The sequence below is a fragment of the Natrix helvetica genome (assembly GCF_964273705.1).
Source record: "Natrix helvetica genome assembly, chromosome: Z".
Classification (NCBI taxonomy): domain Eukaryota; kingdom Metazoa; phylum Chordata; class Lepidosauria; order Squamata; family Natricidae; genus Natrix; species Natrix helvetica.
Window position 1 is genome coordinate 30696633 of NC_138554.1, and position 19491 is coordinate 30716123.

At 42.0% G+C, this 19491-nt stretch overlaps 1 protein-coding gene across 2 annotated transcripts; it reads left to right on the forward strand.

Annotated features, from left to right (window-relative positions):
* The first annotated feature begins 859 nt into the window (after positions 1-859).
* Positions 860-15760, forward strand: LOC309381464 (serine/threonine-protein kinase SBK2-like). 2 transcript variants are annotated; one of them, XM_081932489.1, is made up of 4 exons: positions 860-953; positions 5217-5381; positions 11244-11446; positions 13179-15760. In XM_081932489.1, the coding sequence occupies exons 1-4, from the start codon at positions 914-916 to the stop codon at positions 13770-13772; spliced, it is 1002 nt and encodes a 333-aa protein (XP_081788615.1). In that variant the 5' UTR covers positions 860-913; the 3' UTR covers positions 13773-15760. The 2 variants fall into 2 exon arrangements, with proteins under 2 accessions (XP_081788615.1, XP_081788616.1); XM_081932490.1 differs by lacking the exon at positions 5217-5381 and having other exon boundaries at positions 868-953.
* Positions 15761-19491: the final 3731 nt, after the last annotated feature.

The window sequence follows — 19491 nt, forward strand, 5'->3', positions numbered from 1 at the left end:
CTGAAACTAAAGTTAACAGATAAAAGGGAAATTATCCAAGAATGTCCAAATATTCAACAAATCAAGAACACCATGAAAGACAGTATCAAATCATTCATACTATTGCCCAGAAAACCACACAGTTTTCATGAGGAAATGTTTGACACAAAGGAAATTTTACTTTTTAAATCATTGCTTTTCATGCTTAAATTGCAGCAGAAAGCAAGGGATTACTTACACCAAGAAAATAATTAAGTGAAAGCAAAGCAATGATAGTAGGAAAAAAAAAATTCACCATTTTAATTCTTGCCAAAATGAAAAGGCTCCGATTTTCTCTTGTTTTTCAGATAAACCAGCATAGAACCCCAGAATTATCCACATTTTCACTCCTCAAAACAAACTGGTGTCATCTGGATTGAACTGTTCAACAATAGCATATGAAAGACCCAGAATAAAACCAGGGTGCAAAAAAAGTAATGTGTGCTTAATAAGCTTGTGTTTATCTATCAGCATGGAAACAGTGAGTTTATATGTGCACCCCAGTAAAGTCCCCCTTTCATTCCGTCTCAAGACTTTCTCTCATCGAAGCTTAACCATTGGTTCTCCAGACACAGGAGAAGCATTTCTTTCCAGGAACATCTGGTACACATAAGTATGACACCATCTGGGTAAGAGCAGTAAAAATAACCTTGATAAGTGGCTGTTAATCCTGTCCCATGGAACTGCCTGGACTTCCAAAGTCTTGACCTTTTGGGGCAGAGTGGAGAAGATATGAGAGGAGTGGTTTGGTACAGTTCCCTATTAATGTGACTGGACAGAATCAGATGGGAAGTAGTTACTATAAAAGGTGCTACAGGGATCTGCATGGAACAGGTACTGAATTAGGCTGACAAGGCAGGATTGACTGTTTAATCAACAAAATAATAAGAAATAGATGGAAAAGAGGCACAGGTACCCCAGCTCCAGAGTTTCAGGTAAGGATCTGCTATACAGACATTTAGATTGTTATTTCTAATTATTGCATCTGCAAAACCTACAGGCCAAATGGCGCAACTGACTGAAAGTTCCATTGTCTCTTTTGCTTATTCTCTTGCGTCAACTGCAACTTAAAGGGAATTTATAGAGCTCTTGTGGGGAGAAATCCCATTATTATGCTTTTGTGGTAAATGCAAAAGCCCTTTATATTATGCCCTACACCTGCTAACAGAGCTTTGAAATTTTAGAAGTGAAACCCCTCTGCCTATAAATCACATTCTCTGCTTAAAAGTATTTTTTCCAATTCTGATAGGATTAGTTGTGGTTGCTTTGAGAGAAAAAAGGCATTCTGTATATCAGCAGAAGCATTCAGAACTTAATAATTTGAGTGTATGTCTCCAGCATTTACCATCACTTTTTACTATCTGAACCAGCATTCTGGGTCTTGTATTATTTTGCAACTTGCTAAAACTGAAGGGTATCCAGTTGTCCTTCAGTGTGTACACAGTCTAGAATTTGCTTTATCTGCTTATGTAAACACAGGGGTGTAGACATTTCTGAAGTTTTGCCAGGAGGAATCATGTTCTCATGTTGGAATACATGTTGCTTCAAAACAAGTAAGGAACATTGAGAGTAAATAGGAAGTAAAGCTATATTTGAAGACAAAACACCCATGTTCACTATAGGACATGTCTGCATGGTGACATAATTATTTTCATGCAGTTATTCTATCTGAATCTGCATGGATTGGGGAATCAAGTTTATTTTTTTTTTCAAATTTTATTGTTTTAATTAAACAAAAAAAACACACAAAAACATTCTTCATTACATCTTCCAGAAAGCATGTCGATTGATTACAAATAAATTTCGTGTGTTACTACAATCATTCTTTATATTTCCTTCATATTGAATTGTACATTTTAAATCAAAAATCTTTATACCATCAGTATACCATCATTCTCATTTAACTATATTTGTTTAAACGTGCTTTTGTCTAGAACCATTTATATTTATATTATAATAAATCTAGACAAAAATTTATTACTAGAAGTTATAAGTACCCAGGAGAGATTACATCTTTATAACAAAATCTAAACAGAAAAAATATTAATAAAATTAGTAAATCTTTTCTCCAGGTCCCATATTATAGTTTATATCCAAATTGTTTTTACCAGTTAGAGTTATTATTTCATTATTATTGTCATGATGGGTTATCTGTTAACGAATAAACATTTTAAAAACAAAAACATTCTATAAGCATCTACAACGTTCTACTTATTAATCACCAAAAATTAACTAAGTTTTTATTTTTATTATTATTTTTCCCATTCAATTATGTTTTATTTGGGTTTCACCATTCTTAACTTTCTTATTTTACCCATAACTATTATTTTTAAGTTTTGTTACATTCCTTCATTGATTCTTGTTTCTTTCCTCCATCCACCTATACCATTTATCCCATATCTGGTAGAATTCTGATTCTTCTTTTCCCTGAATTTCTTTAGTTAGTTTGTCCATTTCAGCACAGTCCATAACCTTTCTTATTATTTCATCTTCACTTGGAGTTAGTTTGTTTTTCCATTTCTGGGCATAGGCAATCCTTGCCGCCGTTATTATATGTAGTATTAAATACTGGATTTCTTTTTTGTATTTCGCAGACATTATTCCTAATAAGAAGATTTCCGGTTTCCATTCTATTTTAACTCCCGTTATTGCCTCCAGCCAATTTTTGATCTTTTTCCAAAACTTTTTAGCTTCCTCACTGGTCCACCATAAATGGTAATACGTTCCGTGAATCGATTCGCATTTCCAACATTTTGGGGAGGTATTTGATGATATTTTAGTTAACCTTGTTGGTGCCAGGTGCCATCTATAAAACATTTTGTACTGGTTTTCCTTGTATGCAACTGAGAGTGTCATTTTTAAGTTTGTTCCCCAAAATTTTTCCCATTTGTCTAATTCAATATTATATCCAAAGTTCTGCGCCCATTTTATCATTTGTTCTTTCATAATTTCCTCTTCCATTTTATACTTCAGGAGAAATTTATATATTCTCCCTATCATTTTTCTATCTGGGCTTTGAATGATTTTATCCAATGGGGAATCAAGTTTAAACCCCCTGGCGGCCATTACATTCATGGTATAATTTTGATGTAATTTCAGCATAATCTACTTCATAGGGCTGGTGTGAGAAAGAAATGCAAAGAAGGGTTAAAGAATGTATCCTTAAAGTGCTGGTGGAAGGGAGACAGAAGTGTTTTAAAAATAATAGGTGGTCTTCCAGAGATGCAAATTTGATTTATATCATATCTTGCCGAACAATAAGTGAAGTTTCAAGCACATTTTAGTTTCCAATGTAACATTTAGGAGCATGGCAAAATTCTCACCATTGTTTGATACAATGTTATTCTTTGATAACTAACAATTTTAATTCATTCTCCATATTGCTGGATGTGTTGGGGCAGGGGTTGGTGGGTGAGGGAATAGCAATCAGGTACACATCAATTTAAAATGATAATTATGATTGGAGTTTTAAAGTAATTGTAAAGTGTTATGATTACACCAGATTGCCATTACATTGCTTGCAATGGCAATCCAAGCAGCCCCAGTGGCTGTCATTAACCAAATCCTGTGGCTGTTCAGCAACTTCCTTCTGGTTTCACACAACAACCTAAATAAGAGAAGCCAGCAGAAAGTTGTAAGTAGGCCACCAAGCAGGCAAGAGCTACTGCCAGGTGAGGGAATGTGCATACCTATAGGTAGGTGTGAGGGAGGCACAGCAAGGATTGATGAGGCGTGCAAGGGTTCACTGGGGTATAAGGAGGTATAGCAAGAGTTGGAGCAGGCAGGGTATCTGGGAGTGTGCAAGTGGCCAGCACAGCAGAAGTGCTATGGGATAGGAGGGTAATTGAAAAGGGTAGCAATAGCACTGAGACCTATGTACCACTTCACAGTGCTTTACAGCCCTCTCTAAGTGGTTTACAAAGTCAGCATATTGCCCCCAACAATCTGGGTCCTCATTTTACCGACTCAGAAGGATGGAAGGCTGAGTTAACTTTGAACTGGTGAGATTTGAACTGCCAAACTTCAGACAGACAGCAGTCAACGGAAGTAGCCTGCAGTACTGCATTCTGACCACTGCGCCACCACGTGTATTCCAACAACTTGTGACTTTCCCTGCTGGCTTTCCCACTAACTTTATGGAGGTGGAAAAGATTGCAAATGGCATCATGTGTCCATGGGGCAACATGACTGGGGATAAACATGAGTTGGCTGCCAAGCACCTAGATCACAATCATGTGACCACAATGGTGCTGGGACAGCTGGAATTCCAGGAACCAGTCAAAACCATCATTCATTCAGTGCATATGGTCATATGGTAATAAATTGAGGACTATTCAGCTTTTAAACACAACAGAAGAGCAGAGAAATAAAGGAATGATCAAATTATCTTCACTATTTTGCAAGATCCATCATGGTTCTTACTTTCCACTAATGCATTCATTTTATTTCTTTAAAAAGTGTATGTTTTCTTTCATTCCTATTTTATAGATCAGGCACCTGCAGCTTAAACTCTATGGAGTATTATTTCTTTTTCCACCTATCTTACCCAGAGATGACTCTAGGCAGCTTACAATAAAGTAAAAACAGAAATACAAAACAATGAAATATTTAAATAAAAATGATTAACAATAACACTAAAAGATACCTAAGTAAATGAGCAATGGGGTGAAACTAGAATCATCCCTCAATCTATTATCCACCTTCAGTACAATACACCTACATAAGGCCCCAATCCATTTGGTAAAGTCAGGTGTTAAGGCCCCTATGGAAGGCCAAGAGGGCAGGTGTAGATCTATAAGATCTGCACCTATAAGATCTATTTAGTGATCTTATAACAAGCCACTAAAAGGGAAAAAAAACTATCAAGCATCTTACGTACTTGGCCAACATAATTCCATTTTTGCTTTGTATCCTGCAACTTTGACTGTCAAAATACTTAAATCTTTAAAAGGAACCCCGTGGCTTTCAAAAGTAGTCTGTTGTGAAAGGAAAAATGTTTTTTTCTTTTGTAAGATTTACCCCACATCCTTTCTCCAAATGAAAATCAGGGAATCAAAGGAATAATAAAATCGTCCTTTTGCTTAGCAGGACAAACTTCAAGAAAGCCCCATGGAGATGAGGTGCTACTTATTTAATGATTTCTTCTGTGTTCACTTCCCACCCTCTCTATATGTATATATGTTTCTCTTTCCCTGCAGTCATGAAACTAATCTCGGGTGACATTGGAAAACGACTTGAGGAGATGGTGCAGCTGACAGCTCAGAACCTACCTCTGGTGGAGGTGACCAGTAGTTACACCATTCTTAGAGAGCTGGGCAGTGGTGCCTTTGGGCATGTATTGATGGCAGTCCACCATCGCCAAGGTGGGTCTGGGTTCAGAAGGCAAAAGAAAGACTAGGGAAGGCTATGAACCAAAATAATTTGTAAAGGTTGTGCAAATCTGGAAAATGATTTTAAGCAAAACAAAAGTGCCTTGGATCTTGCAGAAATTCAGCTATTGTTAGCCCTTTGAATCAGTCCAGACTCAGAAATAAAGTATGGATACTAATTTTATCTTTATTATAAGGCTACATTAACAGGATCTTGCAAGACTGCAACTGTTCTGTTAACATCTTGCAAAAATATGATGAGACTTTAGAAGTGTTAGATATTAGCATATATTGTAGTAAGTCTCCCCTCTGGTCCGCTGCTACAGCGGGAAACAGGTATCGTTCTGATTGGTCGAGGGGCGTACCCAATCCCTATAAAAGGGGAACCCTCCGACCACATAGCAAGCTGGATCACTACTATTACTAATAAAGAGCTGTTAAGTCACTTCGTGTCCGCAGTCTGTCTCTCGTTGCCCAGATCTAACATTGGCGACGAAGGTGGGATCGAGAGGCAGATAGGACGAAGAACGCTACCTCCAGAATCTCCGGATTTGATCCAGCCCAGGAATTCGGCAGAAATTCCGACAGCCATCTCAGATCACCGCAGCGCGGCAAATTCAAACAGAGAAGATGGCGATGCATGCTCCCCCTGCTCCTTTCGACCCAGCAAACGACGAATGGGAAGCCTTCATGATTCGTTTCGAGTGTTTCCTCGAAGCGAACGAATACACGGGGATCACCGACGCGAGGAAGAAAAACATCTTCCTCGGCTACTGCAGAAAGGAAGTCTTCAATACGGCCAGAGACCTCACTGCGCCTACTCCAATACAGGCAGTATCGTGGACGGCGTTGCAACAGGCTCTGCAAACTCATTACGCACCAAAACCTTCCCGCCATGTCTGCCGCAAGGAATTCAACACGAGGAACCAGAAGGCGGGAGAATCCATAAATCAATATGTTGCAGCCTTACGAAAAGCAGCAACTCACTGCGAGTTCAGGGATCTGGACGAGCACATCTTAGCGCAGCTCATCTGTGGGTTAAGAGACATTTCGCTACAAAAGAAGCTGCTGGCAAACCCGAATTTAACCCTACAGATAGCGCTAAACGAAGCAAGAGCGTCAGAGTCAGCGGAGAAATCATCGGTGACCATACAACGAGGGGCCAACGTAAACCAGCCAGCACCAAGACAAACCAGAGTACACTACGAGGACACAAGCCCCGACTACGAGAATCCCGAGTTCGAGGACAGTCACCTGATGCAGAGCAGTCACTTGAGGCCTGGGGGGAGACCCGGATTCCGTTTGCCGCCCTGCGCAAGCTGCGGAGGGAATCACCCCAGGTCTACTTGTAGGTTCAGGAACGTTGTTTGTTCGCACTGCAACAAACTTGGGCACATCGCACGAGTGTGCCGGAGCGGAGTCCCTGCCTCACGGCAGCCACCCATGTACCGCCAACAGAAGCCCAACCCAGGGGCTTGGCGAAATCAAAAAGGGCGCCCAGAGAGAAATCCACAGGTGTTTACCCAGAGAGAAAATTTCCAAAGAGCTGAACGAGCGTATCCCCAGAGAGATTACTCACAAGGAGCTGAGCGAGCGTATCCCCAGAGAGAATACACACAAAGAGCTGAAAGAGCGTTCTATCAAGACGCTCAACGAGAGTATTTTCAGGATGTAGACGATGAGATAGAGTTGACCCAGAGAGAGGAGTTGTGAACGTATCTCACCACAATACATCAGGTCCGCCCTAAGCGGCCAAAAAGGCTGAGAGTCACAGTCCTCTTGGAGGGCTCACCCTGCGAGCTAGAAGTTGACACAGGATCGACCCTGACGATTATTTCATGGGCATCCATGAAACAGGCTATCCCTAGCCTCAGAAAGAGCCAACTACGCGCTCCAGATGTCCTGCTACGAGACTACCAGGGGAACCAAGTCCCCATCGTGGGCCAAGGCACATTCCACATCCGTTTCAAGGACATCGAAGCCCAGCTGCCCGTGACCATCGCCAGCGCGCCATTACAGAACCTTCTGGGGCTTGCTTGGTTTGAAGCCCTGGGGTTAGAAGTCACCGGAATCAACGCCGTGAGAAACAGCAGCGCTGAACAGATTTTTAAGGAGTTCGAGGATGTGTTCAGCCCCGGTCTTGGTAAGTATGTGGGTAAACCAATATCATTCAATTTAGACCCCAAAGTGGCGCCAATCCGACTTAAACCGAGACGAGTGCCTTTTGCACTCCGCCCAAAAATAGATAAGGAAATAGATAAGTTAGTGGAGCAAGGAATCCTTGAGCCGGTAGATCACGCGCGCTGGGAAACACCCATCGTGACCCCAGTCAAACCAGACGGATCAGTCTGCATCTGCGCGGACTATAAATGCACAATTAATGTCGTGCTACAACAGAGCGCATACCCTGTGCCTGTAGTACAGCACTTATTGCACTCGTTGGGGCCAGGAAAGGTATTTGCTAAGTTAGACATGGCACAAGCTTACCAGCAACTGCCAGTTGATAGCGCCACAGCGGAGGCCCAAACTATAGTGACGCATAGAGGAGCATTCAAATGCAACCGGCTACAATTCGGTGTGAGTATTGCCGCAGGATTGTTCCAGAGCGTCATGGAACGACTTTTGCAAGGGATACCGGGAGTCGTCCCCTATTTTGACGACATCTTGGTGTCCGCTGCAAACGAGGAGCAATTAAATAAAAGAGTCAGAACTGTTTTGGCCAGAATCAGAGAAAAGGGTCTCCGCCTTAAAAAGGAAAAATGCCAAATTAACGTGCCTAGCGTAGAATTCCTGGGTTATAGAATCGATGGTCAGGGAATACACCCCACTTCAAAGAAAATTAAGGCGATCCAGGACGCCCCCACACCACGAAATCAGACCGAGTTGCAGGCTTTCCTCGGACTACTTAACTTCTACAGCGTTTTTCTGAGGCAGAAAGCGACCGTTGCTGAGCCACTACGCCGTCTACTCCAGAGGAACGCACCATGGAAATGGGGACGATCCGAAGCTGCAGCTTTCGCCGGGGTAAAGCGCCTGCTCACCACTGACTCACTGCTTGTCCAATACAGCCAGACCCTACCGCTGGTATTGACCTGCGATGCATCACCCTTTGGAGTTGGAGCAGTCCTCAGCCACAGGATGCCCGACGGAAAAGAAGCACCCATCACCTTCTACTCCAGAACTCTTTCATCGGCCGAAAGGAATTACAGCCAAATGGACAGGGAAGCTCTGGCTGCTGTAGCTGGAGTAAAGCGTTTCCACGAATACCTCTACGGCCGCGATTTTGAACTAATTACAGATCACAAACCGTTGTTGGGACTTTTGGCGGGAAACCGCCCCACTCCGGTCTCCCTTTCTCCACGCATGACCTGGTGGACTGTTTTCCTGGCTGCGTACTCATACAAATTGATTCATCGACCGGGCTCCACTCTCGGACACGCAGACGCACTCAGCCGTTGCCCATTACCTGACATTCTGCCAGACCCCACTCCAGAAGTACCGGTATTGCTCATTGACTGTTTGGACTCTGGACCGGTTTCTTCATACGACGTTGCAAGGTTCTCATCTAAAGACAATGTAATCAAGCAAGTTCAAACTTGGGTTTGGAGGGGGTGGCCGAAGGGCAACGTGGGCCCGGAATTCAAAATGTTTTGGTCAAAACAGGACGAACTCTCAGTGTTACAAGGTTGTTTATTGTGGGGGGATCGAGTTGTTATTCCGTATGTTTTACGTAGGAATGTATTAGATGCTTTACATGTGGGTCATCCGGGGATTGTTAGAATGAAGGCGTTAGCAAGAAGTTACGTTTGGTGGCCAAACATGGACAAAGAAATAGAGGAGTGGGTGGCCACTTGCGACCCATGCCAGGAATCGAGACCAGCACCCCCGGAAGCGCCCACCACAGAATGGGAGAAACCTAAAGCACCCTGGTCGCGAATACACATCGACTTCGCAGGGCCATTCCAAGGTCAGACTTTCCTTATAGTTGTGGATGCATACTCAAAATGGCTAGATGTAGTCCTAATGACTTCAACCACGGCAGAGGCAGTCATTAAGGTTCTACGGCGACTTTTCACCACTCATGGCCTGCCCGACCTCCTGGTCTCTGATAACGGGCCCCAATTCACGGCCATGCATTTCGAAACGTTTTTAGCAGGTCAGGGAATTCGGCATGCCCTCGTCGCGCCATTCCATCCGGCATCAAACGGACAGGCGGAGAGAATGGTGCGATTTGCAAAAGAGGCCCTCGCTAGGATGGGTCCAGGTGATTGGCAAACACGCATTGACCATTACCTCCTAATTCAGCACATCACCCCAAGCGCAACGACGGGTAGGAGTCCCGCTGAACTACTCATGGGCCGCCGTCTACGGTCTCACCTGGACCGTCTTCACCCAAATTACTCTGCCACAGCTCCCCCAGACTCCACAAGCAAAATCCGGTCTTTCAGCATAGGGGATTCAGTATACGCCCACAACTATGCAGGGGGAACATTGTGGATGCCGGCAAAGGTCATTGGCATCACGGGTCCACGATCGTATCTGCTGGAACTAGAAGATGGGCGGAACTGGAAAAGGCACATCAATCAACTTCGGGGTCGCCTAGCGCACTCAGACCTTCGAAACGAAGATGAGATTTTCCTGCCTACAGAAAGTCAGCCACGCGAGAGCCCCATCATAGAAAACTACGACACCTGCGAACCAAGCTTGGAACAAGAAAACACGCACGAAGCAGAGCAAACCCCAGACAACGCAACCGAGCAGACTCCAGAACGCCCTAGCAACGAAGGCACAAAAACTCCTGAACGTGAAACAGGAAAAGCACCCGATCCTGCAACCACTTCTAACCAACCCGAACTACGACGTTCCTCCCGAGCAAGACAAACACCCACATACCTAAAAGACTATGTTACCTACCGCAACGTTCCATCTAGGAGGGGAGGGGTGTTAGATATTAGCATATATCGTAGTAAGTCTCCCCTCTGGTCCGCTGCTACAGCGGGAAACAGGTATCATTTTGATTGGTCGAGGGGCGTACCTGATCCCTATAAAAGGGGAACCCTCCGACCACATAGCAAGCTGGATCACTACTATTACTAATAAAGAGCTGATAAGTCACTTCGTGTCCGCAGTCTGTCTCTCGTTGCCCAGATCTAACAAGAAAGACTGCAGAGAAGAGCAAGAGAGATGATTAGGGGACTGGAGGCTAAAACATACAAAGAATAGTTGCTGGAATTGGGTATGTCTAATTTAATGAAAAGATTGACTAGGGGTGACATGATAGCAGTGTTTCAATATCTAGGGAGCTGCCAGAAAGAAGAGGGGGTCAACCTATTATCCAAAGCCTCTGAAGACAGGACAAGAAGCAATAGATGGAAACAAAGAGAGAAGCAACCTAGAACTTAGGAGAAATTTCCTGACAATTAGAACAATTAATTCAGTGGAAAACTTGCCTCCAAAAGTTGTGGGTGATCCAACACTGGAGATTTTTAAGAAGAGATTGGCATTGATTTGTTCGAAATGGTATAGGACTGAGCAGGGGGTTAGAACGCCTCTCCTTTTACTCTTCAGAAAACTAGGAAGAGTCCCTTCTGAAATGCTTCCCAGTTCTTCTGTGGACTGAGATAGTTTTTATATGCCAGTTGTCCAGTGTGCAACTGTTCTTCCTGTCTCCCAAGGTCATTTCCACATACTATTATCATTTTCTCTTAGCCGAGCCTATCTTACAGAATTGTGAGAAATGAAGGAAGAACAACAAATGCATACCTACCTGCATGTCAAACTAGTTCAAACTAGAATGAGGAGAAGTTAGAACACTGGAATTCTTCTTTTCATGAACCAAGCTCTCTTCTCTTTCAGGAACCCCCATGGCACTGAAATTTGTACATAAGAAAGGTACAGAGCTACAGGATTTCCTTAGTGAATATTGCATTGCACTGACTTTGGGGGCACACCCCTGCATTGCCACTGCCCTTGGGATTGCCTTCCAAACCTCCCAACACTATGTCTTTGCACAAGAATTGGCACTGTCTCATGACCTCTTCACTCTCATGGTGCCAAAGGTAAGGACCTACAACTAATGATTTCCTGTAGTACCTAAATAGATAAGACGACAAATAGTAAAGCATGCAGAAATCATCCTTCAACACAATCCATTATCAAGGTATTTCAAAAAGGAAAAAGGCTGTTACTTTGTAATGCCAGTGGTGATGGGGAGATTGAAGCCCACACACACAGCCATTGGAACTCCAGTTGGTGTGTTCCTTGCCAATTTTCTCAGTTGAGGGTCATTGTGAGGATGAATTATATTAGTACTAGGCTCTCCCAGGACTGTGGTCTTGAACCCAAAAGAGACGGCAGGAGTGAGAGATGGGAGGGAGAGAGATAGTGGAAGAGAGCGAGAGAGAGACAGCAAGAGAGAGAGTGGGAGAGACAGAGAGAGAGGTGGGGCGGGAAAGAGCTGGACAAAGAAGAGAGGGAGAGAGGGGGGAGGGGAGGGGAGAAGGAGGGGGAGGGAGAAAGAGAGAGGGGGGGCTGGATTTCCTACTAATGATGTGCACCGTACTTTCATTGCTCTCCTTAACACTGGAATTATTCCTGTCAATTTAGATATTTTATATATCATCTCCCTTTTATTATCCAAGCCTATCTAATCTATATCATGAACTTTCAGCCTATATAAACGATATATAAACCATGTTTTTGGTGATGAGATTGAATTCGAATATTTTGGATTTCACAATTCCAACTGGTTGATTTATTTCTTGTGTGCAGTGGTGGGGTTCAAATAATTTAACAACAGGTTCTTTGCCCTAATGATCAGCTGGGTAGGTGGGGCTCAATGGTGATGTGACTTGGTGGGTGTGGCCAACTCAGCATCACTCAGGTCAATGGGCGCTTCGTCTTAGCTGTTACAATGTAATAAGGGTTAACCAGAGAGGCAGTTTCTGTAAGCATGGCAATAACGATTAGGCTAGAAACAACACCAGAATGTTTTCTTCCTGCCTTCCTTATAGGATTAGCCCTGTAAAGTGGAAAAAACAAAACAAAATGAGATTTCTTCCAACAACCGGTTCTCCAAACTGTTCAGAAAGTTAACAACCAGTTTTCCCGAATAGGTGCGAACTGGCTGAATCCCAACACTGCTTGTGTGCACTTATTTATTATTATGCATGTATTCCTTATATGCACTCATTGTAGAAGAAATATTTTGAGGCAAAAAGCATGTCTTTAACTGTTGCATACGTGCTTGTTGTAGCAGACAGTTGCTCAGAAAAAGGTAGTTCTTCCTACTGTGGCAGAAGGGAAAGTGCTTCTTTGAAGATGGTATGAACTACTTATAATAATAGTTCTAATTATTATCTTTTGAAAATACGTAACTAGAAAGAGACAGAAACTGTCTGCTATGCTAGCTTTTGATGCCAGACACTGTTTATGCATTAAGTGATAGACACTGAACACAACCCAAGCTTATGCTGCTTTCCACTTCTTGGTTATGTTTCAAGTTATTTCTTGGAAAGCTGCCTGAAATGTGAGCACTTTAAAAGACTTTGTGTCCCCTTTGCTGGCCTTACAGATCAAATCAGTAAATCAGCTGTAAGCTGTTAAAAAGAACTACCATATTAAAAAGTACCCTAAGCTCATGAAATGTTCTATTTTAATTATTAATTTAATCAATTATGATATTAATTATTCTTAAGATCCAAAAGGACCAGGTGGTGGATCCAGATATTTCTCCTCGTTTTTAGGACAACTGTGAGGCTGGGGCTTACAAATGTCACCTTTTATTTCCAGGTTGGTGTACCTGAGCAACAGGTAAAGCGCTGTGCCCTGCAGCTTGCAAGTGCCCTGGAATACATGGAATCTAAAGGACTAATCCATCGAGATGTCAAACCAGAAAATGTGCTGCTCTGTGACCCTGAATGCCGGCGCATCAAGCTGACTGATTTTGGACTGAGCTGCCCAAGGGGCCAAGCCATTAAGGCCTTGCCTGAAAGTTTGCCTTATACTGCACCTGAAATGTGTACTTTGGGTCCCAAAACTATTCTGGAAGCCCAGCCAAGCCTTGATACCTGGGCTCTCGGAGTGCTGCTATTCTGTGTGCTAACTGGCTACTTCCCCTGGCTTACAGCTATGCCCTCTGATCGGTATTATCGCAGCTTTGTCTCCTGGCATCGTAGCCCCCGTTTTGTATCACTCCCAGCCCATTGGGAACGTTTCACTCCTCAAACATTAGAAATGCTGCAAGGGCTCCTGACACCTAACCCAGCACTCCGTAGCCCTGCCAAAATGATTATGAATTACATCAAAACACCTTGGTTGCTACCAGAAGTAAAGAGTCGTGTCCGACCCAGCAGAGAACTTCTTGGCACTACCAGGAGATGCTAAAAACCAATTGTGTTGCAAGGAGAAACAAGAGGCTCTGAAACCTGACCTTAGCTTTTAAAGGACCAAAGATGTCCATCACCTGATGAACACATTTTGTTTGATAAAAATCAGTGAAGCCAGAGAAACAGAAAAGATGACTAGGAAACAAAACAAGCTGCTTATTGAGCAAGGAAGGAGAAGCCAACTCAGCGGAAACCTAAGAGAGTTAGTCTTGGAAATATTGCTATCCAATCTCCTGCCTCTCTTCTAGATCACAGTTTCAAAAGATTTGAGTTCAGTCTTTCTGTAAGGACCTGCCTCAACTAGTCCTTCAGGAAAGAAAACCTCTTGAATCCATTAAGTCCAATCAAAAGAACTTTTACTGAGAGAAAGTGATAGCAGGAAAGCCAGGCGAAATCCGAAAAAGCCCATGTGATGCAAACAGCATTTTTTCATTTCCCCAAATCTAACCCCCCCCCCCCCCCGAGCAATCTACCAGTAGCCAATGTGATGCTGCAAGGTTGTTATTGAAATTCCGAGGTGCTAGGCAAATAACAGGTCACTCTCAGGGCAGGATGCCCTTGAAGTCAGGCTGGGAGTGCAGCCATCTCCGAAGACCATCTCCCTCCCTAATTCCCAAACAGTTACAGTCAAAGCAAAAGCATGCAAAAATACAAGCAAGCCTCCTCTTCCAACAAAATTGCAGGACACAATGGTCGGCCTGACACTTTCCTTAATCAGGAATTATCCCTCGAATTCTTAAAGCTTCTTAAAAGGAACCAAGTGAAGAAATCATAGCTTCCTTCCTTCACTTTGGATCCAATAAAATGGAATCAGTTTAAAATTTCCAATGAATGAATGGGGTAAAAGTTAGTGACCCTGCTTTCTACAACAGCAGTCAAATGTAAGAAATTTATTTGATACTGTTGTGAAGCATGGAGTCTTCACAACAAAAAATTCATGGAGCATGAATTTTTTTTAAAATCAGCCTAGGAAACTTGAGTATAAAGAAAGATCATCAATGAACAATTGTATAGCTCTTTGCCGAAAGCCATCTTATAGTATCTGCTGTGACATATCTAACTAAAGAATGGCAAAATGAGGTTTTATTGCAAGAAGTCCTGTGATTTTTTTATGTGGCAAAATTGTCCAGAGTTTCTGAGACATTCTGTTTGGGGATCTGAAATTGATGTTTTTGTGATTCTAGCACTGTATGTATATATCTGATTTAATGCTATAATAATATTCACTTAAGTGTATAGTTGTAAATAAAGTGTATAGATTTATATTGTAAACAATATATTGTTTGCTTTTATTGTTTTCAGGTTTTACTGCCTCACAATATTTTAAAGAAATATTATTTCAGTTTCAAGCTGAGAGACAATATTAAAGTAAATCTGAGTCAAAATATAAAGCTCAGCCCTTTCCCTCCGACTTCCAAGCTACAAAATGCTTTCATTCCCGTCCGCTCACATTTTTAGCTCTCCTTTAATAGGCCTTGTTGCTAATTATTATAGTCCTTCCTTTCTGGAATGACATTTGGAGTCTTTTCCCAAACTCTTTTTATGGCTTACCATTTTTTAAAAAATCCCTGGTTTTTTTTTTTAGCTTTCCAGCAATCACACAATTGGAAGAAGGCAGTAATATAAGTAGTTTTCCTTAACAACTATTTGTTTAGCAACAATCCAAGTTTACAACTGATAAAAGTGATGGGTTCTCCCACTTAACACCATCACAGCATCTCCATGGCCACATAATCACAATTTGGGCAATTGGCAGCCATCACACATTTACAATGGCTGCAGCATTCTGCAGTCACGTTTGTCCTTTGGAATCTTTCCAAGCAAAGTCACAAGCCACAGTCATAATAACCAAGGATGGTTATTAAAGATGAATTTTTCAGTCTCTATTGTAGTTTTAAGGTGAGAACTACCTGTAGAATATTAGATTAGGCTCTGTCATTTCAAACTGCAAATCATATTTCTTAATGTTTTCCTTCATTATCAATTCATTATAAGCATTCAACCAGTAATCAAACATAGTCCTCTTTTTTTGATGTATGTTATACTCCTTGTTAGTAATGTGAAGAAAAATACTCATTTTATCCTCTGAGTATTCCACCACATTCCTGAGGGATGTGGGGAAATGTACTCAGACAGGGATATATTCTTCTGGTCTCTCTTTTTATATAGCTTCCCAAATATTTGCTTTCCTAAAATCAGAATCAAAGTACTATTACTAGTTATATTGATAACCATTTTTAGAACATCATTATAGCACAATTGGGCATGGAATTATGGTCCACATTGTTGCAGTTATTAAGGAGGCACTCATATGATTACCTCACTTAAAGACCACAATCCCAGCTCTCCCATTGATTATTAAGTGACCACATGGGTTGTTAAGTGGAGTACGGGGTGCCTTGGGTTGGAGACAGGCAATCAAAAAAGTCCCTCATTGCAGCACCTCCCAAGCTCACATGTGGCCTGCGCCTCACCTTCCAGGACTGAATGTGCTATGCTGTGTGCCAATATTGCTGAAGTTTAGGCAGATGGTGGAAAAGTCTAATCCTCTGCCTGTAAACTCTGTTGAAAATTGATAGTTCAGGTGTGAAAAGCCAATGGGTGATAAAGACACGGCTCAGTGCTGTCAGAAAGATTCTGGGTGGGCATGTTGCAAGATTCTTACACTATAAGAATCTTTTGGCATAGACCAACACTTTTTCTTATACGCACTGCAGGAACACTCAATATTATGCAACCTGAGATAAAGATACACTGATTTCTTGTTTTAATTAATTTCAGCAAGGACAGAAATCTCTCCTGACATTGATCTCTTATTCCAGACAAAAGAGCATGATGTGCTCTCAATAATAATGCAATTGCCTTTGATTTAGGAGTTAGCTACTGTTATACGACCAAAGTCAAATATTCTTAATATATCCTATGAAAACATTATAAATGAAGTTTATAACCAGTGGCAGCCTGCTATAATTATTGCATCATGAAGTTATGTGATAGCTGGGGCAGATTTCAGGGACTGTTGGTCTCCTGGAATCATGTCATGACCACACATACCTTCATGTACGTAGGACAACATATCTTTCCCTGCAACTTTCCAGAACTTTTTGATCTCTTCTCAACTTTGTTAACATAACACAACATAACATAGGTATTATCTAAATGGATACAGTGATGCTTGGTTCTTTAGGGGAAATCTGATATCAAACCCCATGTTCATTTCACTAATCTAATAACTGTTACTAGAATGTACCAATCTTGATTGGATGTCTGAAGTCTCAATACATTTTGCAATAATTAATATTAACATTACAGGACAGAAAAATTGCCCTTAAAGTTAATTTAAGACATAATATATCTATACTGCTTTGTTAACTGAACTTACCCTTGGACTGATGCCAATAGACTAACCTTTCTAATTTGATAAAGGATTTGTCCTGAACCATAATGCATTGGCAATGACAGGAAATTGGAAAGAAAAAGACTTATTTTGTTTTAATCTGAGTTTATGAATTCACAAGGAATTCCAAACTAGGTTCCATGTTCCAAACTAGGTTCAGATCAGTTGAATTTGCTGGCCAATCAAGCACAGTAATCCCACAGTCATTGAACCAGGTTTTGGTGCTTTTGACAGTGCGAGCAGGTGCCAAGTCCTGCTGGAAAATGAAATCAGCATCCCCATAAAGCTCGTCTGCGGAAGGAAGCAGGAAGTGCTCCAAAATCTCCTGGTAGATGGCTGCGTTGACCCTGGACTTAATGAAGCACAGTGGACCAACACCAGATGACGTGGCTCCCCAAATCAACACAGTCTGTGGAAACTTCACACTGGACTTCAAGCATCTTGCAGTGTGTGCCTCTCCGTTCTTCTTCCATACTCTGGGTCCTTGGTTTCCAAATGAGATGCAAAAGTTGCTCTCATCAGAAAAGAGGACTTTGGACCACTGAGCAACAGACCAGGTCTGGTTTTTTTTAGCCCAGGTAAGACCCTTCTGACATTGTTGTTCAGGAGCAGCTTGACAAGAGGAATACGACATTTGAAGCCCATGTCCAGGATCTGTCTGTGTGTGGTGGCTCTTGATGCACTGACTCCAGTCCACTCCTTGTGAAAGTCCCCAACACTTGAATGGCCTTTTCCTGACAATCCTCTCCAGGCTGTGGTCATCCCTGCTGCTTGTGCACCTTTTTCTTCCACACTTTTTCCCCCCACATAACTTTCTATTAATGTGCTTTGATACAGCACTTTGGGAACACCCAACTTCTTTTGCAATTACCTTTTGAGGCTTTCCCTCCTTTTTTAAAAAAAAGAATTGTATTGGTTTTTAAACATTTATGGGCAAAGGTAAAGGGGTACATAGAAAATTGTGGCAGCTCCCACGCTAGTGGTAGAAATCCCTCCAAATCTCACAATTTTTACAATATTAAAAGCAACGTATAAAGGATAAGCAAAAAACAGAATCTTATTCTATGTTGTATCAACCATGTGTTCAATCATTTTTCCTTTGTCAGTTTCTAGTATATCAACAATTACAAATATTTCAAATACTTTTATTTGTGTGACCTGAGCCTTTTTGATATTGCTCCTTCCTCCCTGTCCCCAGCTGAGGCCACAGCCCCCACTCCTTCATATCTTGTACCTTGCTACCCTTTTCACTATCTTCCCTGTGTTCGTCCTCTAGAAGAGAGAAATGTTTTTTAATGAAGGCTTCAGCCTCCTGCACTGTATTAATTCTAATTCTATTTCCCTCCCAAAAGATCAACATTCCCTCTGGTAATAAGCATCTAAACCAAACTCCTTTATTGTATAATTTCTTTGATAAGGAGGAATACTTCCTCCTTCTTTCTCTTATCTTTTTCGGAATTTGATTAAGAATGGTAATATCTTCATCTTTATATTTTAGTGGTCCCTCCCTTTGGGCCCCAAGCACCTCATCCCTTGTGGTCCTCCTGAGAAATTTAACATGTTCCTCACTTGGAACATTATGGCTTCTAGCATATGCTGAATTAATCCTGTAAACCAGATCCATATCCCACCACAGCTGTTCTTTGTCTCTCTTAATGTATTCTGCTAAAATTGTACTCATAATATCCTTAAGTTCTTCATTTTATGTCTCTGGTAGGTTCTGGAATCTGAGAAAAAAGGACATTCTTTCAAATTCTATTTTTGCCATAAAGTTTTCCAGGTCTACATTTCCCTTCCGGATTGCCTTAACCTCCTCCCCCAGCCCAGCCACTTCCTCCTCCAACACCACAATTCTCTGTTTATTTTCTGAAATATGATGTTTAACATCTCTGAGTTCATCTTTGAGATCTGTCACCTCTTTTTTCAACTCATTTTGACCCCTCATAATTTCTTGAAACATTTGGGAAACAGATAGCTCTTTTCTTTTGGGCTCTCTCCAGACCCTTCTTGTTGTAACAATGAAGTAATTTTCGTTTGCTGCATGCTTGGACTGGAGGTGGCAGACGCAGGAGCCGAAAATGACTTGCCCGTTGGTGGTTTCTTAGGCCCCATTTGTCTAAGTTCAGAGATGTGTATAAGTCTTTTACAAAGAAAATGGCATCAGCGGATTGCGCAGCTGTGCCAGTCCAAGGAGGCAGGCAAATCCGAAAGTGAAGAGTTAATTCTCCTTCACAGTTCCAAGGCACCGAGGCATACCAGAAAGGGGAAGGTCAGATAATCAAAGTCCAGGAAGACCACGTAACAGGGGAGGTCCCGGTCT

Coding starts and splice junctions, on each gene's coding strand:
- LOC309381464 (XM_081932489.1), top strand. CDS start 914: ATGGAAAAGAGGCACAGGTACCCCAGCTCCAGAGTTTCAG. Junction 5,382..11,243: donor GGCAGTCCACCATCGCCAAG/GTGGGTCTGGGT, acceptor CTTCTCTTTCAG/GAACCCCCATGGCACTGAAA. Junction 11,447..13,178: donor TCACTCTCATGGTGCCAAAG/GTAAGGACCTAC, acceptor TTTTATTTCCAG/GTTGGTGTACCTGAGCAACA.